At 32.2% G+C, this 18,184-nt stretch overlaps 1 protein-coding gene across 3 annotated transcripts in view; it reads right to left on the bottom strand.

Annotated features, from left to right (window-relative positions):
- Nucleotides 1-1,567: 1,567 nt before the first annotated feature.
- The window catches only part of LOC126821637 (homeobox protein abdominal-B), an 80,020-nt gene continuing 63,403 nt past the window's right edge, over nt 1,568-18,184 (bottom strand). For all 3 annotated transcript variants that reach the window (XM_050550098.2, XM_050550097.2, XM_050550096.2), the window contains one exon: nt 1,568-4,771. In XM_050550098.2, coding sequence (XP_050406055.1) covers nt 4,482-4,771 — 290 coding nt within the window. In that variant the 3' untranslated portion in view covers nt 1,568-4,481. The remainder of the gene's footprint in view (nt 4,772-18,184) is intronic.

The following is an 18,184-nucleotide window of genomic DNA, read 5'->3' as shown; positions in this document are numbered from 1 at the left end:
GGTGGGGGTGCTATAAACAGACGAACTACTACAAAATAGTGAGATTTCATGGTGATTTGCCTCTTTAATGGTGGTCTGCTTCCTGATCTTTCGCAGATTACCTCCCCTTATCACTGAATTGTCAAGATTAGACGACTGGATTGGTTGCAATATCGTCTGGAGGTGGAAGTGGACGTAAAATCTCCGTTTAAACAACAAATTGCATGGCACCTATAATTCTTGGAAACCTATTGTGTCCATTCGCTAGAAATTTCGCATTCGTAGCCATTCTTGGTGTGTAACATCACCTGGTCGTTTTCGACCAGATATTATAAATGCAAAATAATTATTCACTAGAATCACCCGACAGGTATAAATCACCCCCACACACCCTCCCCGTGTCTCTATTATAGTGTTTAAAAGTTTAAAATCCGAAGTTTTGCAAGAGCTCATACATTGCATTTCTAGCCGTCTGGTTATGCCATAGATTGTAAATGACCCATTAACATATTGAATTCAAAGAAGGAGAAGCAGAAAACAGGTACACGAAACACCGGAAAACATAGAATCCTCATGGTTAGTCTCAAAATGGCCTGTGTGTTGACGAGAAGTGTAAAGTCAACTCCATTCTGTCGGAACAATGGACCCATTCAAAATATTACACCTTTTATTTCTATGCGGACATTTCTAATTAGAAGTTAGGGAAGTAACCGTTTGCAGACTGGCATATTAGGGTCGAAGACATCTAAAATAGACTTAGGTTTAAAATGGCGCTCATGGCACAATTTTGGCAATCCTCTCCACTACCCCTTCTGTCTACAGGCATCCATATATGTTATTTACAGGACGTAAAGAGCCATCACATTGTTCCCTCGATTCACAATCCCTTCTGTGATTGGTTTCCGGAAAACGTATAGTCAATCGGGTAGTATGAAAAACCCGAGGTCCTATTTACACATTGGCGTGCACGTAAAAGAAAACTTGACAGAGAAATGGAATTCGATATAAGAGTAGGCCGTAGTGCCGCTGTCCGGTCAAAATTTCCATTACTGTATGGCGTATGCCCGTCTTCATTAGGCCAATCTGTGCAGAAGGGTAGAATGTTAATCCCCATATAATTTCATCTGTCTTTTGTGCTATATTCAATGTAACTTAAATTATCCTGTTGATGTCCATTTAAGGCAGACTGTGCTGTGGGAAAGGTGGGCAGGGAACTACTGGAACGATAGCTTTACGCACTTGCCCTTGTAAGGGTCATCTTTAGATTTTACAGAACATAAAATACTGGATTAGAACGGAATGGAATGGAGCTGAAAGTCACGTCAACAATCTTTCGACCATGTTGTATGTTTTATTTCCATGGTAACGTGGGCAATTCAAAAGGGAAACGTTTGCTCGGGTAGGGGCCTTTCCGCTTCCTCTGCTTCGGGGTTGGTCCTCGGTTTTTTGTCTCATCCGAGTCCACCTAGCTGTGAGAACCGGGTTTAAAAAATCCCTAATGATATACGAATAAAATCGGGATTCTAACCCGGTACATTCTCGAACAGAGGCCAGTGAAGTAAAATAGAAAATACAGAACTTTGTAACAACACATTTATTATATTTTATCATTCTCCTGATAAATTAATACCTTTAAAATGAGATGACTTGACAAATAAAAACTCGGCACATATTTGTACAATAATAATGATATCGATGTGTGATCAACATGCAAATCAAAAACTTATTTAATTAATATTTTTGTTAAAAAAAGAAAACATATTTTACCTTTGTATCGATATAATATTATGATCTTCATTAATCATATAGTGAACCTTGTAAAAAGTTAAATTAAAAACCACAACCCCCAAAATTGGTTCATTTCTTACTATACGTGACATCTGCACGTAAGCCTGTTATCAAAATTCAAATATTTAAAGATGCTCTATTTGATAACTTTCTCAAACTTACGGATATGTAGAAAACCTTGAATATGAATTTTTCATATAAAAGCTCGTCATTCAGTAATACATCAGATAATAAAATAATCTAAGTATAGTATAAAGCTATGTGTTCATTTGAAACGTACCGATAGTATCTTTAACAGGGTTTTGTTGTAACCCGTATTTTGTGGGAGTAATGACACTGTGGGGTTTTTTTTACCCAAGCAACCTCCAGAATTAAAGCAGTGTACGTTTAATTACTTCTTATTTAAAGTCTCCGATCGTCAGTTAATCCTTTGCAATATTGTTAAAGTTGGGCCTAAAATAGTCCAGTTCCATGTGAACAAAGAAACAATAAATTCGGTATCCAAGCCGGAACATTATCTACCGTTGATATTTTGATTTTATTGTCTTAATTAAATATCCAATAATCCTTTTCGGTATATTTTATATTTCTATAAAAGAAAGCTAAATGACGATCAGCGACTTTTAAACAATTCATATAGCCCATATTTTTTATTATATTAGTATTAATTGTATCCAACGCAGGCAAATTTTCCTAAAAGCGAAGATTATAATATTATATAGATCAAGCTAATCAGAACCAGTCTCCTAAAAAGTATTAAACCTTGAGCCGACTTAAAATGTTGCAAATGGTATTTTACTTGTGGCAACAAAAATACAAAAAAAATATCAAAGAGAAAGATGCAAATTTATAATTTTGTTGCTTTTCATATAAAATATTATGTGGTTTATTTTGAATTATTTACAAATGGTTATGTATTTTTAAGCCGACTTTTAAGTTGAGATTCTTTTTGAATCGATAAAGACAATAAATATTTTAACAAAATATTCATATTAATCAATCATTAGGACCCGCTTTGATTCAACAGAATATCTTAATCTGCAACTAGCCACATAAATTATTCTAAAATATATTTCATTGGTTCATTACTTTCCTTTTAACACAATAAATAATTCTAGTTTTAAATGAACGACAATAAATGTTGATGCGTTTTGAAAGATGCCTTAATATTTACATACAACAGAGCAGTGTTATAAACACTCAGGCTATTCAAATAGATTCACTTTTATCGGAACTTAACCTGTCTTAGTAAATTTTATTTAATTAAATCGGTATCTAAATATTAACTACGGAAAATCCCCCAAATAACTGAACTTGAGAATTATTTTGAAAAAAACAGAACATATTTTATACAAGTTGCTAAAATTATATAAATAACAAGAAATGAAAAGAAATATTCAATCTTTTTTTAAGTTTAATCTTGCAGTAATATCAACTTATTGATGAAACTAATCAAGTTTGCCTCAACGGTCGTGTCGTCTTTATTGTTATTTTTTTATAATAATAATTCACACCGGAGTCAGACAATTAAGTACAACTACTTCTAGCACTGGAGAAAAATGGTTGACATCAAATACAAAATGTACCTTTGATAAACATTATAAACATTATACTTATTCTACGACATAATACAACAATTATATTCTTATAATCACCTACGCCATATTGTTACTTTTACTAATGGTTTTCATGGAGACGACTGTTTCCTAAATTTTTCGACTGTTTCAGATCATCAGGATTATCGCATTTTTCTCCTTAACAAAAAAGAAATATACAGTAACACGTATTTTGTAACATAGCACTGATATTGGTAAAAATCAACACAAGAAAGTTGTAACTACAAAGACCGAAACGTTTGAACATATAAGAACAGCACTTAATAGGAAAACAAATAACAAGCTATTATCTTTTACCTAAAAAAGAAATGACAATAAAATGACATCAAAACTTCAGTGGCAAGAGTTCGGCATTTCTAAATCCTCTTTCAAGAGAATATTGTCCTTATTTATCTTTACTATTTTGACGATTCCTCATTGCGTTGGGCCGTAAAATGTATACAATTAATTTTCGGAGATAACAGATAAAATACACAATGACAATACTATAAGTGCAGGTCCATTCATAATTAACACTTTCTCATTCTCTCTCCCATTCATTCATTCGTCAAACATTCAATTTATGCATTCTTCTATCATTTGAAGTCATCATGCTGAAGAAGTATTCCTTTGACGACAACCACAAATACATTGATGCGGCCATAGTCTATTTACGACAATCACAATTCAGTTTTGTGTCAATGCGTGTTTGTTCGCTTGGCTGCAGTTCTGAAAATTTAACTGGATATTATATGGACGACACGCAAGACCAGTTTATCTATTTTTGTGTACAGTTTATGAGACGAAACGAAGTTTTGTGTTTATGAAGGAAATATACTATTGTCCTTAACACGACCACTGTTGGTGGCGCATTACTGATCCTTTGAACGCCTCTCTCGGATCCGCCCAATGTGTTCATAATTAACAACCTCCCTTCACTGTCTGGCATGACCAAAGCTTGACCCACCAACGCCCGGCTTCAGCCTAGTCTTATGTTGTTTGGCATTTAATATCAAAAAACAACAACTTCATCCAATCACAGACACAATTTCATTTTTCTGCGACACTGAAATGAGCGTTACTTTAAACCGGAAGTGAGCATTAAAAGGGAATTAAGAGTTAAACATCTACTGCCGTACACTGTCTAATGTGAGGTTCAGATTTAGGCTGGATACAAGAGTCTTTACTATCATCGTCACCAACCCGCGCTTTAGTTCTCTCAGTTAATTTCTTTCGTTTCATTCGTCGATTTTGAAACCACACTTTAACTTGTCTCTCTGATAATTGAAGTTTACACGATATCTCCCACCGTTTTTGACGAGTTATGTATGAGCTGCTTAAAAATTCATTTTCCAGGACCATTGTCTGGTAACGTGTATACGGCTTTCTCTTTTTTCTGCCCTTTGTTTCTGAAATGGATAAAAAAAAGAGTTTAGAAATAAAACAACAGAAACAAAGCAAAACAAAGTAATGAAAGTTAGTGATCAAACCCTTGTCCAAAATATTTTGAATGGTCGAAGTATCTTCTTCAACAGATATGTCAAAGAATTCAATATGAAATTAAACTCTGAATAGAAACAAGGCTTCAGTTATGATTTACTTCAATATCAATATGGCTTCGAATTCCCCTAAAAACATTATGTGGATATGAATTATGATTATGAATATGAATTTATGGCTTTAAATATGAATTAAGATTTTGACTATAAATTATGACTTAGAATGTGAATTATGACTTGGAATATGAATTATGACTTGGAATATATATGTTTTATAAGATACATATTGTGATAATTTATAACTTGATTATCTTTAGTTATAAAACTAAAGAGTAGTCGCATATGTTTATCTCGTCGTTGAAGAGGAGACGGAGCCGTACTTTAGTCGTAATATCTTGATTTACGGCCCCTTACTTGTGAAATTGATGTTATCCTTATAAAGCATTTATGAATATTCATGCGTATTTATAAAATTCCACAGTTACGTTACAATGTGGATTTTTTTTTTTTACAAAAAATGAGTGTAGGGGATTCGTAATATCTACTTTGGGCAAATTCAATTCGGCAAATATTTGTTTGTCATCATTAATGTGAATCATGAAATTATGAAATATACTTTTATGGTGATACATTATCGCTGAGCTTAAACAAAATGCATACTAGTAGCCTATATATAAATTTGGGACAACAACTATCCTTTCGTTATCTAATAGTTAAATTTTCTAAAAAAAACACCTTAAGTGAAAGAACAATTTGTATTTTTTGGAAACTGTCAATTTTGCACAGCTTAATTAACGCGAAATGTACTCAAATTGATCATTTAATTGAGATAACAATATCAAAACACCAACGCTAGATAATCTTCCGGTTTGGATTCGATCGAATTAACATGGGGTCCATCAAAATATGGTAGCGACGATTATATATGGCGATGGCGTTTGACCATATTCCGTTTATATCGCCCGCAGAGGAGGTTGAATGTGTGGCAGATATTCAATTTATCGTAACCTTTGTAAATACTGAAGGACATTTACTCATTTTCGAACTGATATTCCTTCCAGAGATTCTATACTTTTTTTGATGTAGTTTGTAGAGATTTCTTAATCCCTCAAAAGACATTCAGAGACTTTATTATTTTATATTAAGTAAATCATTCTTTTTTCTTTTTAAAAATCACAGAAAGACAAAATTTAAAAAAAAGCTAAAACAAGAAAACAAAAAAGCCCATAATATTATTCAATAATACACAAATTATATGCACTTATATATTCAATAAAATAGTCAGTAAATCTTTTTATTTTAAAGAAAATCGACAACATATCCATTGATCATATTTAAATATGTACCTATATAAGTTGTGAAAGGTCGAGAAAGTATTATCATGATTAATCACTTGTCTATATCATAAACATCAAAGGAAAAACGCCGGGGGTTATCACCTCGATGTTTTTAAATAAACACAGGGACTTGGGGCTATTTCTTATATATCTAGCTCAGACATTCAAATATGTATTCTTGATTTTCCACTTAAAGTAATATTTCAATAAACGGTTGATTTCATATTTTTTCCTAAAGTTATGATTTTTCACGATTGAAAGTCTAATTGTTGATGACGGATGATGAAATAGATGTAGTTATGTTTAAGACATGATTGATAGGTTGTCAATTTCAATGATAGCTATTTTACAATCATCGAATTATCTAAGATTTATTGCAACTATATAACTAATATCGTTACATTTTTAAAAATCGTAATGATATCGGTCTCATTTTAAAACTAATTCAAGTATTATATTTATACTATTGGTAAGGATTTTAAAATATTTATTTATATGTTTCTAATACCACCATCTATCACAATTTAAAATATTTGTTTATTTATATGTTAGGCTAGCTTGAACGAGATATTACAGCTATATATATCTATATTTCATCTTATTTAGTGGTTTAGTAATAACTTGAGATAAACTGGGCGTCTACTTGGGCTTCGTTATAATTTCCCTCCAAATTTTTTTGAGAACCGAAGAAAAATTTAAGATAAACAATATGCCGTAGTGCATCAAACAGCTTTCGTGGTGCTTAAACCAACCCCCACCCTATACCCAGAAGTGAAAGGACAAAAAAATATCACTACAAACGAATACTACACAAGTTGACCATGTGTAAACAAATTCATTGATATATTTATTACAAATCATAACCTAAAACCTTGACCAACAAATCCGGCCATTTTTAGATTCAATCTATATTTAGGACTAATCTTTGATAACATTTTAGCACGTGTGTTTAGAATAGAAATATTAACTGACATCAAACAATTGCGACACACTATCATGTTTATATATTATCGATTATAATAAAAACTAACTACAAATTTCCAATTACTATATTTTGTCCTTTGTCTATCCATCCATCATGCTATTTAAGAACGAGTTATTGAAAACTGCTTATATTTATTAATGAGTGATTTTTCATAGATCTTTATATCAATGTTTTTCAAAAACCTAAAATTAATGAATATCTATGTTGTACAATTGCCCTATTGGTTGTTATAAATAGTACATACATGTAACCCTTAACAAATAACATTTTCAAAGGATTAATAAAAAATCTAGACAAATAATCAATTTTTTTTTTAAATGGAGAATGAAATAACTAAATTTTTATTCTAAAATGATTGTGTTTTGTTATAGATTATAGTATGTAAAGATAACAAAATACCCAACAGGTGATATCCATTTATTATACGAGTATAAGATAAATGACAAAATAATTATATTATTATTTATGAAGGTAATACTTATAAAATACATACATTTACTATTTTATATTAATCTTTAAAACTTTCTATTTTATGTAATTTCCAAAGTTATGAAAAGACTTAATTTACAGACAATCCTGTTGTTTTAAGCACACAAAGAGTTAACAAAAACGAATAATTATTTCCCTGAATGAATATCAAAAATAAACGATGGGAAAAATACAACAAGTTAATAATTTACATACAAGGCTTATATGGGTATTAAGAATATTTTTTTGTTATCTAACATTGTTAAGCATGAGATCAACGAGTACGTCTATTACACACTAACTAATGTGAAATATATCAAAATAAAACGCTGGGCCTCGTTAATTCTCTTGCTTCGCTTCACACCTTTTAGCTGATCACCGACATCAAAGTCCACCGTCATAATACCTGTATCGCAGCTTTACGGTATCTTATATTCAAATTCTATCTAATACTAAAGAATAAACACTCTCAAGCCATTTTCCCTTTTTTCCTCGTAAAAATTGATCGCCTTGTTTTCCATGTGACTGATTTCGCCGAGAAAGCGAGATCGAACTACAACATCTGTTGATAGGCAAGCGCAAACAGCTTAATTTGTAGTTTCGTTTCATGTTATTTTTTACGAGACAAAACGAGTATTATGGACTTAATAATCGCGTCTATATTCAGTGTTGAACCATAGTTACCGGATTGCTCGAAATAGTCTTGATTAAGATAGTCTCTCAACCATCCCCTCGTCAAATTAGCCCGAAGTGGTGGCAAGTCTCACCGGAAACATATATTCAAAACAAAGACAATAAAGGCTACTTTATGAAGTCTAAAATGGCTATTTTCTCATAAAAAATGCATTTGGTGAATCCCAAATCTCGGTAAAACGCGCTAAAACAATAACCTCAGAAAGGAAACAAGGCAATGACTCGTGCCCCGAGGCGTGAATATAATTAATCGTTTGATAGGATAAAAACATTTAAATTTATGCCTACATCGTAACTGCATTACTTTAGTCGTTATAAACTATTAGTTTGTCAACACTTATTACCGGTTAGATAATCTAGTAGAGTTTTATGAACCCCCAAAACACTATCATGGTTACTTAATGCATAATACTCATTGGCTATACATCAAAACTAACACGACTTCTTCAACGAGTATCTAAAGTGCCCCGTTATCCTGCTGTTGACGCTTCTCTTGGACATATTCAGCAGCCTCGGGTCTTTTAGGAAATAGTTTTCAACTCGGTTCTACAATGTAATCCGATGGAATGTGCGAAAAGGGTGCCAAATGTAAAAGTGAAAAGGAAAACCGCAATTATTTCATGTCTGTGCTTCCACCTACAATAAATTTCATTCATATAAATATTCAGAACTGACCGTGTTTTTCTAAAAGATTTAATTTTCTAAAGAATTGTGATGAAAAGTAACATTTTAAGATTCTGAGGTTTCCGTTTTATAACAATAAGAAGTACCCAACAAAACAAAAGCCCACATAAATTCTTTGTTATATATAGAAGTGCCATTTTTTTTTTGACTGAAAGAAAGGGGAAATAGGGTCTGAAATTTCTATAAAATTGGTGGTAATGTAATATTTTTCCGGTAGGCATTCACTTTGTTTCTATTCTTCCTTACAATGATTTCAAATTTGTTCTTTTTTGAAAGTAGGAGATAAACTTTGTTAGGTATTTGGCAAATGGTGCCAATTGTGTCCTGCCTTAAATGAAGATTAGAACGACTGTGATACTGATAATTTTATTTTTAAAAAAGATGGGCGAAAGCCGTTGCATAGAAATATCCAAAGATGTAGAAGACTGTGTTTTTGTGTCGATACATTATTCTTCTCAGCCAGAAAATATATTTCGTATATCGCGAAGAGATCTTCATTTCTTGTGAGGTCCAATAACTGTTAGATGAAAGGGGCTCGTATATCACGAAAAGCCATAACGAGAGTGGGGAAACCGTTAACATTTCGTTGATGTACGTCTTTTGTAATGGCCGGGTTTCTGCTACGATCAAAGGCAGACGATAAGAAGAAGTCGTTCGTGCCATCCATGCATATAGTTATAGTATATTAGCAATACGGCAGAGTAATATATGCCGTCTCTCAACTCTGTAATGTTAGCGGTTATATACATTTGCACCAGTAATCTTGCCTTTGAAGAAAATATCATTATATGAAGGAAATGAAAAAACAAACAAGAAGTATTTTGGAATTTGTGTTTTAATCTTTGTGCAACAATAATTATGATAAATCATAACCTCCATTTTGAAAATTCAAAGAGAAGTTTAAATTTTATGCTCACACAGGCAAAATTCGATTGTGGTGGAAGATATTTTAATTAATACATTTTTATTAGACTTAAGCTGCATTTATTTTTCTGACTTTTATTCTAATATAGTAACCTTGATTATGAGACTTTATTTCCACCGTTTTTCATATAGTCCTTTGACTCTTTCTTCTTCTTTTTACCTTTCAGTTTTAATTTTATGTATTTTTTTTTATTTTGTACCTTTTCTCTTTACCCTTTTGCCGTCTAATTAGTCTATACTTTTTTCAAAAGCCATCTCCAGAAAACAATGCAGATTACGTCTTTTTTCTTACGTTTTGTGTGATTTTCTTTTATTTTTGCGCTTCTCCAGGTTTCTAATTACATTTATTAATTCTCTTTATTGCTTATTCGAATCGTAAATCTTCCTCGCTTTTATTAGTTGGTAGTTCTTGTTTATTTAATTTAACTTGAAATCGTCCGGTCTATTTGGATAAATGTTATTAGGCCTTTTCGAGTAGTTGGTTGAAATGGACTATAAATTTTCCGACGAGCCACTCTTGACAAGATGGTGGGCAATTAGTGAAGTAACGTACCAGATATTATAAACAAATTACTTGTCTAAACTCCTAGAGAAAATTAAAACGCTTTTGATCTAGTGCCGGTGAAATGGTTTCTTTCTACGGCTAATAATCAGGACTTCTTTTTCCTTTTCACATTAGTGCCAACAATCAGTTCAGTTGAAGAAACATAACAAACACGATTTATAACTCAACATTGAAAAAATATCTTATAATACAAATTAGATTGAAAATATTAGCTACTTCACTTGGTTTGAAATTAGACAGCAAAGCCACATGACAAGATCATTTTTAAGATGAAACCTAATCTAGTGACAGTAATTTGCGTCGTTTAAATACTGCATGACTAAATATAGTAACATTTGAATACAGCCTGTCTTTTGTTACAGCAAGCATTAGAATTTATTACTTGTTATTAATGATTAGGCTACTAATTAAATTATCACATTTTTTTTTGTTTGGATGTTTGTAATAGAAATGTTAAACTGTTTACATTTGGTTTTAATCTTCGATTAGAAACAATAGTTTAATGAATACTGTTTATTCGGTTAATGTAAAAGTTTAATTCTAGTTTATATTTACTAGAAGAAAATATCTACAATGACTATACCCATACCCATATACAATTTTGTATTATATCTTTACAAGAAGAAGATATCTACAACGACTACCCATATACAATTTTGTAATGTGCCATTAGAAGACGAAGGTATATGCAATGACTACCCATATACAATTTCTATTAAACGAAAAAATCTACAATGACTGCCAATGTACAATTTGATGATATATCTTTACAAGAGGAAAATAAACGTGTGTTGCCTAAACCATACTATAACTTGAAAATACTACACATATCTACAAAAATACCTTATTTAGTGATAAATATGTCCCAAAATTTGAAAACCACAAGTCCAACTGTGTACGGATAATTCAAGACTTGGTTTTGACAGACGCTAAACTCTTGGATCTACTCAAATTATAATTCCCTTTCAATTACGTTTATTGCATACAAATATTGATTAGAACAAGATATCATACTATTTGTTATCAGAAACGGAAGCCGTATAAAAAGATCAAGCAAATGTTAAAGAAATAGTAAGGCATAATGATAGAGACTGGTAGCATTGAATCGCTGATATACTATTTTGTTAATGAACAGCGTGGTGCTTCCGCAAGCCTCAAGCTATATGGCATGAAAAAACCTATCCATTCTCGTGACAAATTCCAGGCTATCATCGACCTAATATTGATCAATAATTATATTAATTGGGGTTTATGTTTCACCTTGTATTTTATAACAACTTATTGAAAAATGATTGTGAAGGCCGTTAACTCGTAGTGCGGATAGGAAAATCGATTCCTATGATCACTGACATAAACGCAGAGTTACGTGGTATTGAACCGTGCTATGGCATTCTGCAAGGCATTAGTTAAATCCAGCAAATCCGAAATCGTCACGCATTATCGATTAATCGTTCTATACAGAAGACTGATTATCCCTTTAATCTAGTGCTAAGCTTATCTATAATTTATAAAACATGCCTACTAGTTATTGAAATCTTTATTAAGTTAATTCAAGGTGTCTAGTCAGTCGTATAAACCAATCAGGCGTACAATACGTACAGTTAACTCAATTGTCCTGCTGAATTATTCCTTCCACAATTTTAACAATTGTTGCTATATCTCATAGTATACATTATTAGGTACGGTGTACATTACTAGTTATAGTATACATTATTAGGCTTAATATACATTATTAGATATACGTGCAGTATAGAGAAAAGGTATAGTATGCATTATCAGGTACAGTACATTATTACGTATGGTATACATCATTAGATACAATATAAATTAATAGAAACACAATATATTAGATATAGTATACATTATTAGGTACAGTATACATTATTAGGTATATTATGCATGGTTAGGTTTAGTATACATTATTAGGTATTTTAAGCATGGTTAGGTTTAGTATACATTATTAGGATTATGCATTATTAGGTTTAGCATGCATTATAAGGTACAGTATACATTATTAGATATAGTATACACAAAAGGTATAGTATGCATTAATAGGTACAGTATACATTATTAGGTACAGTATACATTATTTAACATTGCATTTGTCAGTTTTCACTGTATTTATTGCATTTGATGGCATGTCAACGACAACCGTTGATTGCGCAAATTACTTATTCAAATGTAATTTTCGACGCAATACCACAAATATTATACATTGCTATCCATTACGATTACTGTAGTGTATCATATAGGTCTAAGAAGCTAACCATAGCTTGCAAACTACTCCATAAAATCCATATTGCGTCAAAGCATTTACTTTACAGATTAACAACAACAAAAAAAAATAAAAATATTATTTTAATAACATCCCCACCTTCGTTCCAGTATTATACAATATTAATCTTGACCCATACCCAACGAAACACACAAAGTTGAGTGAAAATGGCAAGAAAAACAAACCCACTTGAATGAAAAATTTAATCTGATGACATAAATCAAAATAACTAAACAGACAGACCTATTAAATGAAACACTATCCTGGCCAAATAGTATAAATTGTCTAAAACAGCCGAATTGTATACAAAAGAGATGTTTGGTCGATACAGTAGGAGTGGATACCAATAGCGATATCATATGTTTGAGAGCATCTTGTGATAAACTCGCTCATTTCAACCTCTCGTGAACACTGGCTTTAAACATTATTATGATTGATATAGGAGATTCGGTGTGTGGCCTATAACATCGTTTTATTCTCCATCTTTCAATGGTTGGCACTCAAGACATTGTTCTCCATCTATTCATACATGTCAGTTAACGTCACTGATACATATCATATAATTCTTTTTCGGGAAAAGAAAATATCGAGGAATTGAAACTCGTAATCCAAGTTAATTGAAATCCTAAGTAAATAAAAACAGATGACAGACGACGAAATCGTTTTAATCAAATGCTAAGTCTCAGAACTGACTTAAGGACAAATTCAAACATTTGTGCAAAAGAAAATAATGTCAATTAATACTTAAGTACAAATACGACATTCTATTGTCTTAAAGTTCAACGAGAACCACATACATAATGGAGCCAAATCTACCGGAATTCTATACTACAACTACCAATAGAAACAGCAGATTCCGAAAACCATGTCGAGTCCAAGAAAAAGTCCCCAAATACAAAAGCCAACAAATTGCAAAGAGCAGCAAAGTAAAAAAAAATCAGCAAAAGTTGTAAGAATCGACCTACTGCCTATTAGTTTTATTTTTAGACATCACCAAGTGCAGCCTACCAATCAAACCATCACAAATAATCAATCAAGTGTCCATTAATTTTCATTAAAAACCTAAGAAGACTCAATTTTGAAAATGGCCTACAACTTCAAAGAGATGTGAACTTCCCATCGATGACGGATTTGATAACTTTGATCCTTTAATCTGCCACACTCTTATCAAACCCAAATCACAGTTGATCTATAAATATGTAAAAGGAAGACCTCCCAATTGTATGTTACAAACCAGTAGTTATTCAATGAAACTCTCTTATTAAGAATTTAAAGTCAAAACAATAGTTTGTAAAAGTCATCAAATGGGGAGTAGCATCAATAATAGTTCAGAAAGGGTAAATGAAGCGATCAGTAATATTATTATTAACAGATACAGAAGGTATGGAAACAAGACTGTATGATATGGTAGAAGAAGTGTTGGTCAGAAAGAAACCCTGGAGGATTCTATTTCATGGAAAAAACTTCACCAGAACAAGAGTCAAATAAACGCGTTTATCACAAACGGTTGATTTTATGCCATATAAACGTCAGGATTCCCGATTAATTTTTAACACGCATCATTTGTAATCAGCATATTTTTCAGAGTGCAGAATGAAATAATAATTATGTGTGTGGTAAGACGGATATTAACATGTACTACAAACGTGCATGGTACTTAAATATAATCGTCAAAACTTTTTTGATATGAGCAAATAAATGCTTTACTTATAGTCACGATTATTAGGCATTTCCTTTACTTTTACGAGAGACTTGTTAACAATGTCTATTTGCGGTGTGCTTTTCTCATCAACAAGGTTTGAATGTCAGGTACTTGGAAAATTTATACACAAAAATTCCCAACAAAAATATCATTTGCTTTTTGGTGTGTGTTCTTCACTAATGTCCGTTAATTGCCGAATTGTTTTCGTTATAGATAGTCTACAAGATATCGAAGTCATAAAAGACAACATAAACAATAATATGTTTATCTAGAGTCTTTCAAAGACCGCAGAACGTTTTCTATGACATGAAAAAAGTACGAAACTTGTCCAGAGCTACCATTCTTTCGATTCCTGCAGACAAGATTTTTTGTGGTGACTTCACGTGCACGTTAAGGTCAAAGCGATCTTTTTGGCGTCTGCTTTCAGCTGATCTCCATTGCTCTCACAATTTAACAAGATATATAAGCCAGGAAAAACTAGAGAAATATATAATTTGTGTTTGTTAGAATTAAAAACAATATTTATTTACACCGATTCTGTATTTACTTTTCGATTTCTGACTTTTGTTTTCACACGTCGTAACCGCTTATTCAGGTTTTTAGAGTTGTTAATCTTAATTTATAATCTTATCAACTACAAAAACAAATATTTATTATAATTTTTTTAATCGGTATTCAGCTCGATTCTGAAGTCTTCAAATTGTATTATATGAAAAAAAACTTAAAATAATATACGATTTGATTTTTTTAATCGGTATTCAGCTCGATTCTGAAGTCTTCAAATTGTATTATATGACAAAAAACTTAAAATAATATACTTTTGTTGTTTTCTGCGTTGACCTTCAAGACCTCCGGGACATTGGCGATAACAGGTCGACATAAAATATATAAGACGGTAAGGAAATTATACCATTTCTTTCCCCAAAACATTCTAATTCTTCTGTGTTCTTTAAAAAGCAACAGCATTCTCATAAAAGCAACAACTCCCGGTTGTACGTGGCAAGGAGTAGGGTCGCCTGTCCAACCTCGTGGGTTTTCTCCGGGTCCTCCGGTTTCCTCCCACTGCTAAAGACCCCTACGCGCAAGCGAATTGTATAAATAAAATTAAACCATATGTTAGTCCCGAAATGACCTAGTTTGTGTCGAGTGGACGTTAAACTCCATTTCTCTCCCTCTCTCTCTCATAAAAGCAACAATACGGTTACGAGTTTCTTAATAACAATATACCAAGAAATCATTAAAAATTAACAAAGGCCTACAAAGATAGAAAACGCAAGAAACCTTAATAATGTCCCAGAAAAAGATGTGTATAGTCTTCAATAATACGAATTAAATTAATCAATTTGATCATATGTGTCTTCTCAATTAATTTGTTAGGGTGAATAATATGCGTAGACTGTGGTGTGCGGATGAATGATAACTGAAATTATGTGCAGATTGTAGAGTTAACGTCCATCTGCAACTTCCATAATACGTTTTGTATATTAATTGGTCAGTATTGAAAAGGTCAAGGTTGAGCATCTTTCATACCTAGATCAAAATTTGCAGATAATTATGGACTTGGGGCCCCAGGTTTTCATATAGTATGACATGTAGGACATTTAAAAATAGCAAAGAAGAAAGTCTATACATCATTCCGAACAGGTAAGTAATGCCGAAGTGACTATATATGAAACTTTTTATCACGACCACCAAGCTAAAGAAACACCCACTAACTACAAACTCAGTGAAGCGATACAAACGTAAATAATTAGTGACTGGAAACAATGAATAAAACATAAGCGAACACGACATGAAAATCCCTTTGGACAACAGCAAATTGTAACATTGAAGAATCTGAGACTGTGGTCCAAGGCAAAAACATATATACAAACATGCGACATTGACATGTTTAAATTATTTTTTCCATTGGTATGGGTTTTCATAAAAGATGGCATTCGCGGATCAACTGATAGATTTCTGGGTTGCGTCCAACAAAAATTCTTTAAAATCAACAGGCAAGATTCCACCCATGGTCGACTGAGAAGAACCAGAATCGAAAATACAGATAATCCAACAAAAGCTTTTGATCAAGTTCATTTTGGATAGATTTCATAATATAATATTGACAAATATTTGTATAAAACCGAAGTTTATCCAACTTTCTTATGTTACGTGTTAATACCCTCGTGCATATTCCCATTTATAACATACACGGTGTTACAACACGCAGATCAGACGATAGTCTTAATTCCATCAAGCCAAGAAGATGCTGAACTCAAGATCTCACACTGTTCCGATGAATCAAGATATAAAAGCACTATTTCTTGTAGAAAAACGCAAATTTGTTTAGTAAATATTTAATAAATTGCATATCTGGTGCCGAATGGGCTGATGTTATCGAGGCCGTGCGACTGTTCGTGATGTAATAATGGCCTTATCTGTGCTATTATTTACACCTGACAACCACATGAATAAAATCAATAGGAGCCATCAAGAGATAAAAGAATAAAGCCCTAATTGAAATTTGTAGGGATTATGTCTAATCATATCTATGGATCACGAGGTGTTACCAATACTGAACTAAGACTACAGAACAAAACGTAACGGAGCAACTGAACCGTACACGCGTGTATTTAATAACGTAAATGTGTTAAAAAGATTTTAATATTTCATTACGTTGCTGAAGCCGTTGTTATTAGAATATTGAATATGAAAAATGGATATACCCTTATCGTTTCTATATTTTAAACATCTGGTTGGAACAGCTTGTACAAAAATTGAAATTAGATATGCATATACCATTGGTAATTACATTTTTAAATTGGTATTAAATTATGAATGCATGTCATACATTGAGTTTTACTGGCACCTAATGCGTATTCTTATTATTAAAGTATGCAGATTTTAAAACAAATAGTCTGGTTCTGTTAAAGAACGATTTGAAAATCTCACGAAATTTAATTGCCTTGTTACTACTAGAGGTTTTGCCCATTTTAAATGCCTGTCTATATCTGTGAATGCAGGACCACAACTCTAGAACACCTGATATCACTTGTCATTCGAGGAGTCCATATAGCGAAAAAATGATTGTAGTCATCTTATATTGCTAAGCAATTGGATTACATGTAGTAGGCGGACTTAAAATTGAAAAAGAACTCAATTACCAGAAATGATTTATTTTCTATATTTTACTTATAAACGTTATATACCTTATAATATAATACCCCACATAAATATTATCTACTTTAAAGCCCGTTTCATTAATGACATTTCACATGATGCCTACCATGAAGTTACCAAATTAAAATTAAAAACACATTAAACGTTACTTATACTGACAAAAAGAACAATGGGATATTTTAATAAACGTCAAAAAAGAAAAATAGTGGTACGCATAGTTAAATTTAGCCACATTATTTATTACATTTATACATTTTTACATATAAAATATATGTATATTTCTTCGTTATCTGTTTTACTTGTTAAAAAGGCTACGCAAAGTGGCGCTTTGGTTACATTTTGGTGTCGTGCATAGGAAAGATCTAATGCTGTCAATCTACACAGCCTACAGCATTTTTAAACCTGCAATGCTAGCGTAGCCCAGTCTGTTTCCTACTACCTGCAATGCTAGGGTATATCAGGCGGTCTCCTACTACCTGCAATGCTAAAGTAGCTCAGTCTGTCTCCAACTATCTGCAACGCTAGGGT

This window comes from Patella vulgata, chromosome 5, assembly GCF_932274485.2.
Source record: "Patella vulgata chromosome 5, xgPatVulg1.2, whole genome shotgun sequence".
In the NCBI taxonomy this organism is placed as follows: Eukaryota; Metazoa; Mollusca; class Gastropoda; family Patellidae; genus Patella; species Patella vulgata.
The sequence above is the reverse complement of the archived record's forward strand: the minus strand, read 5'-3'. Positions and strand labels throughout refer to the sequence as shown.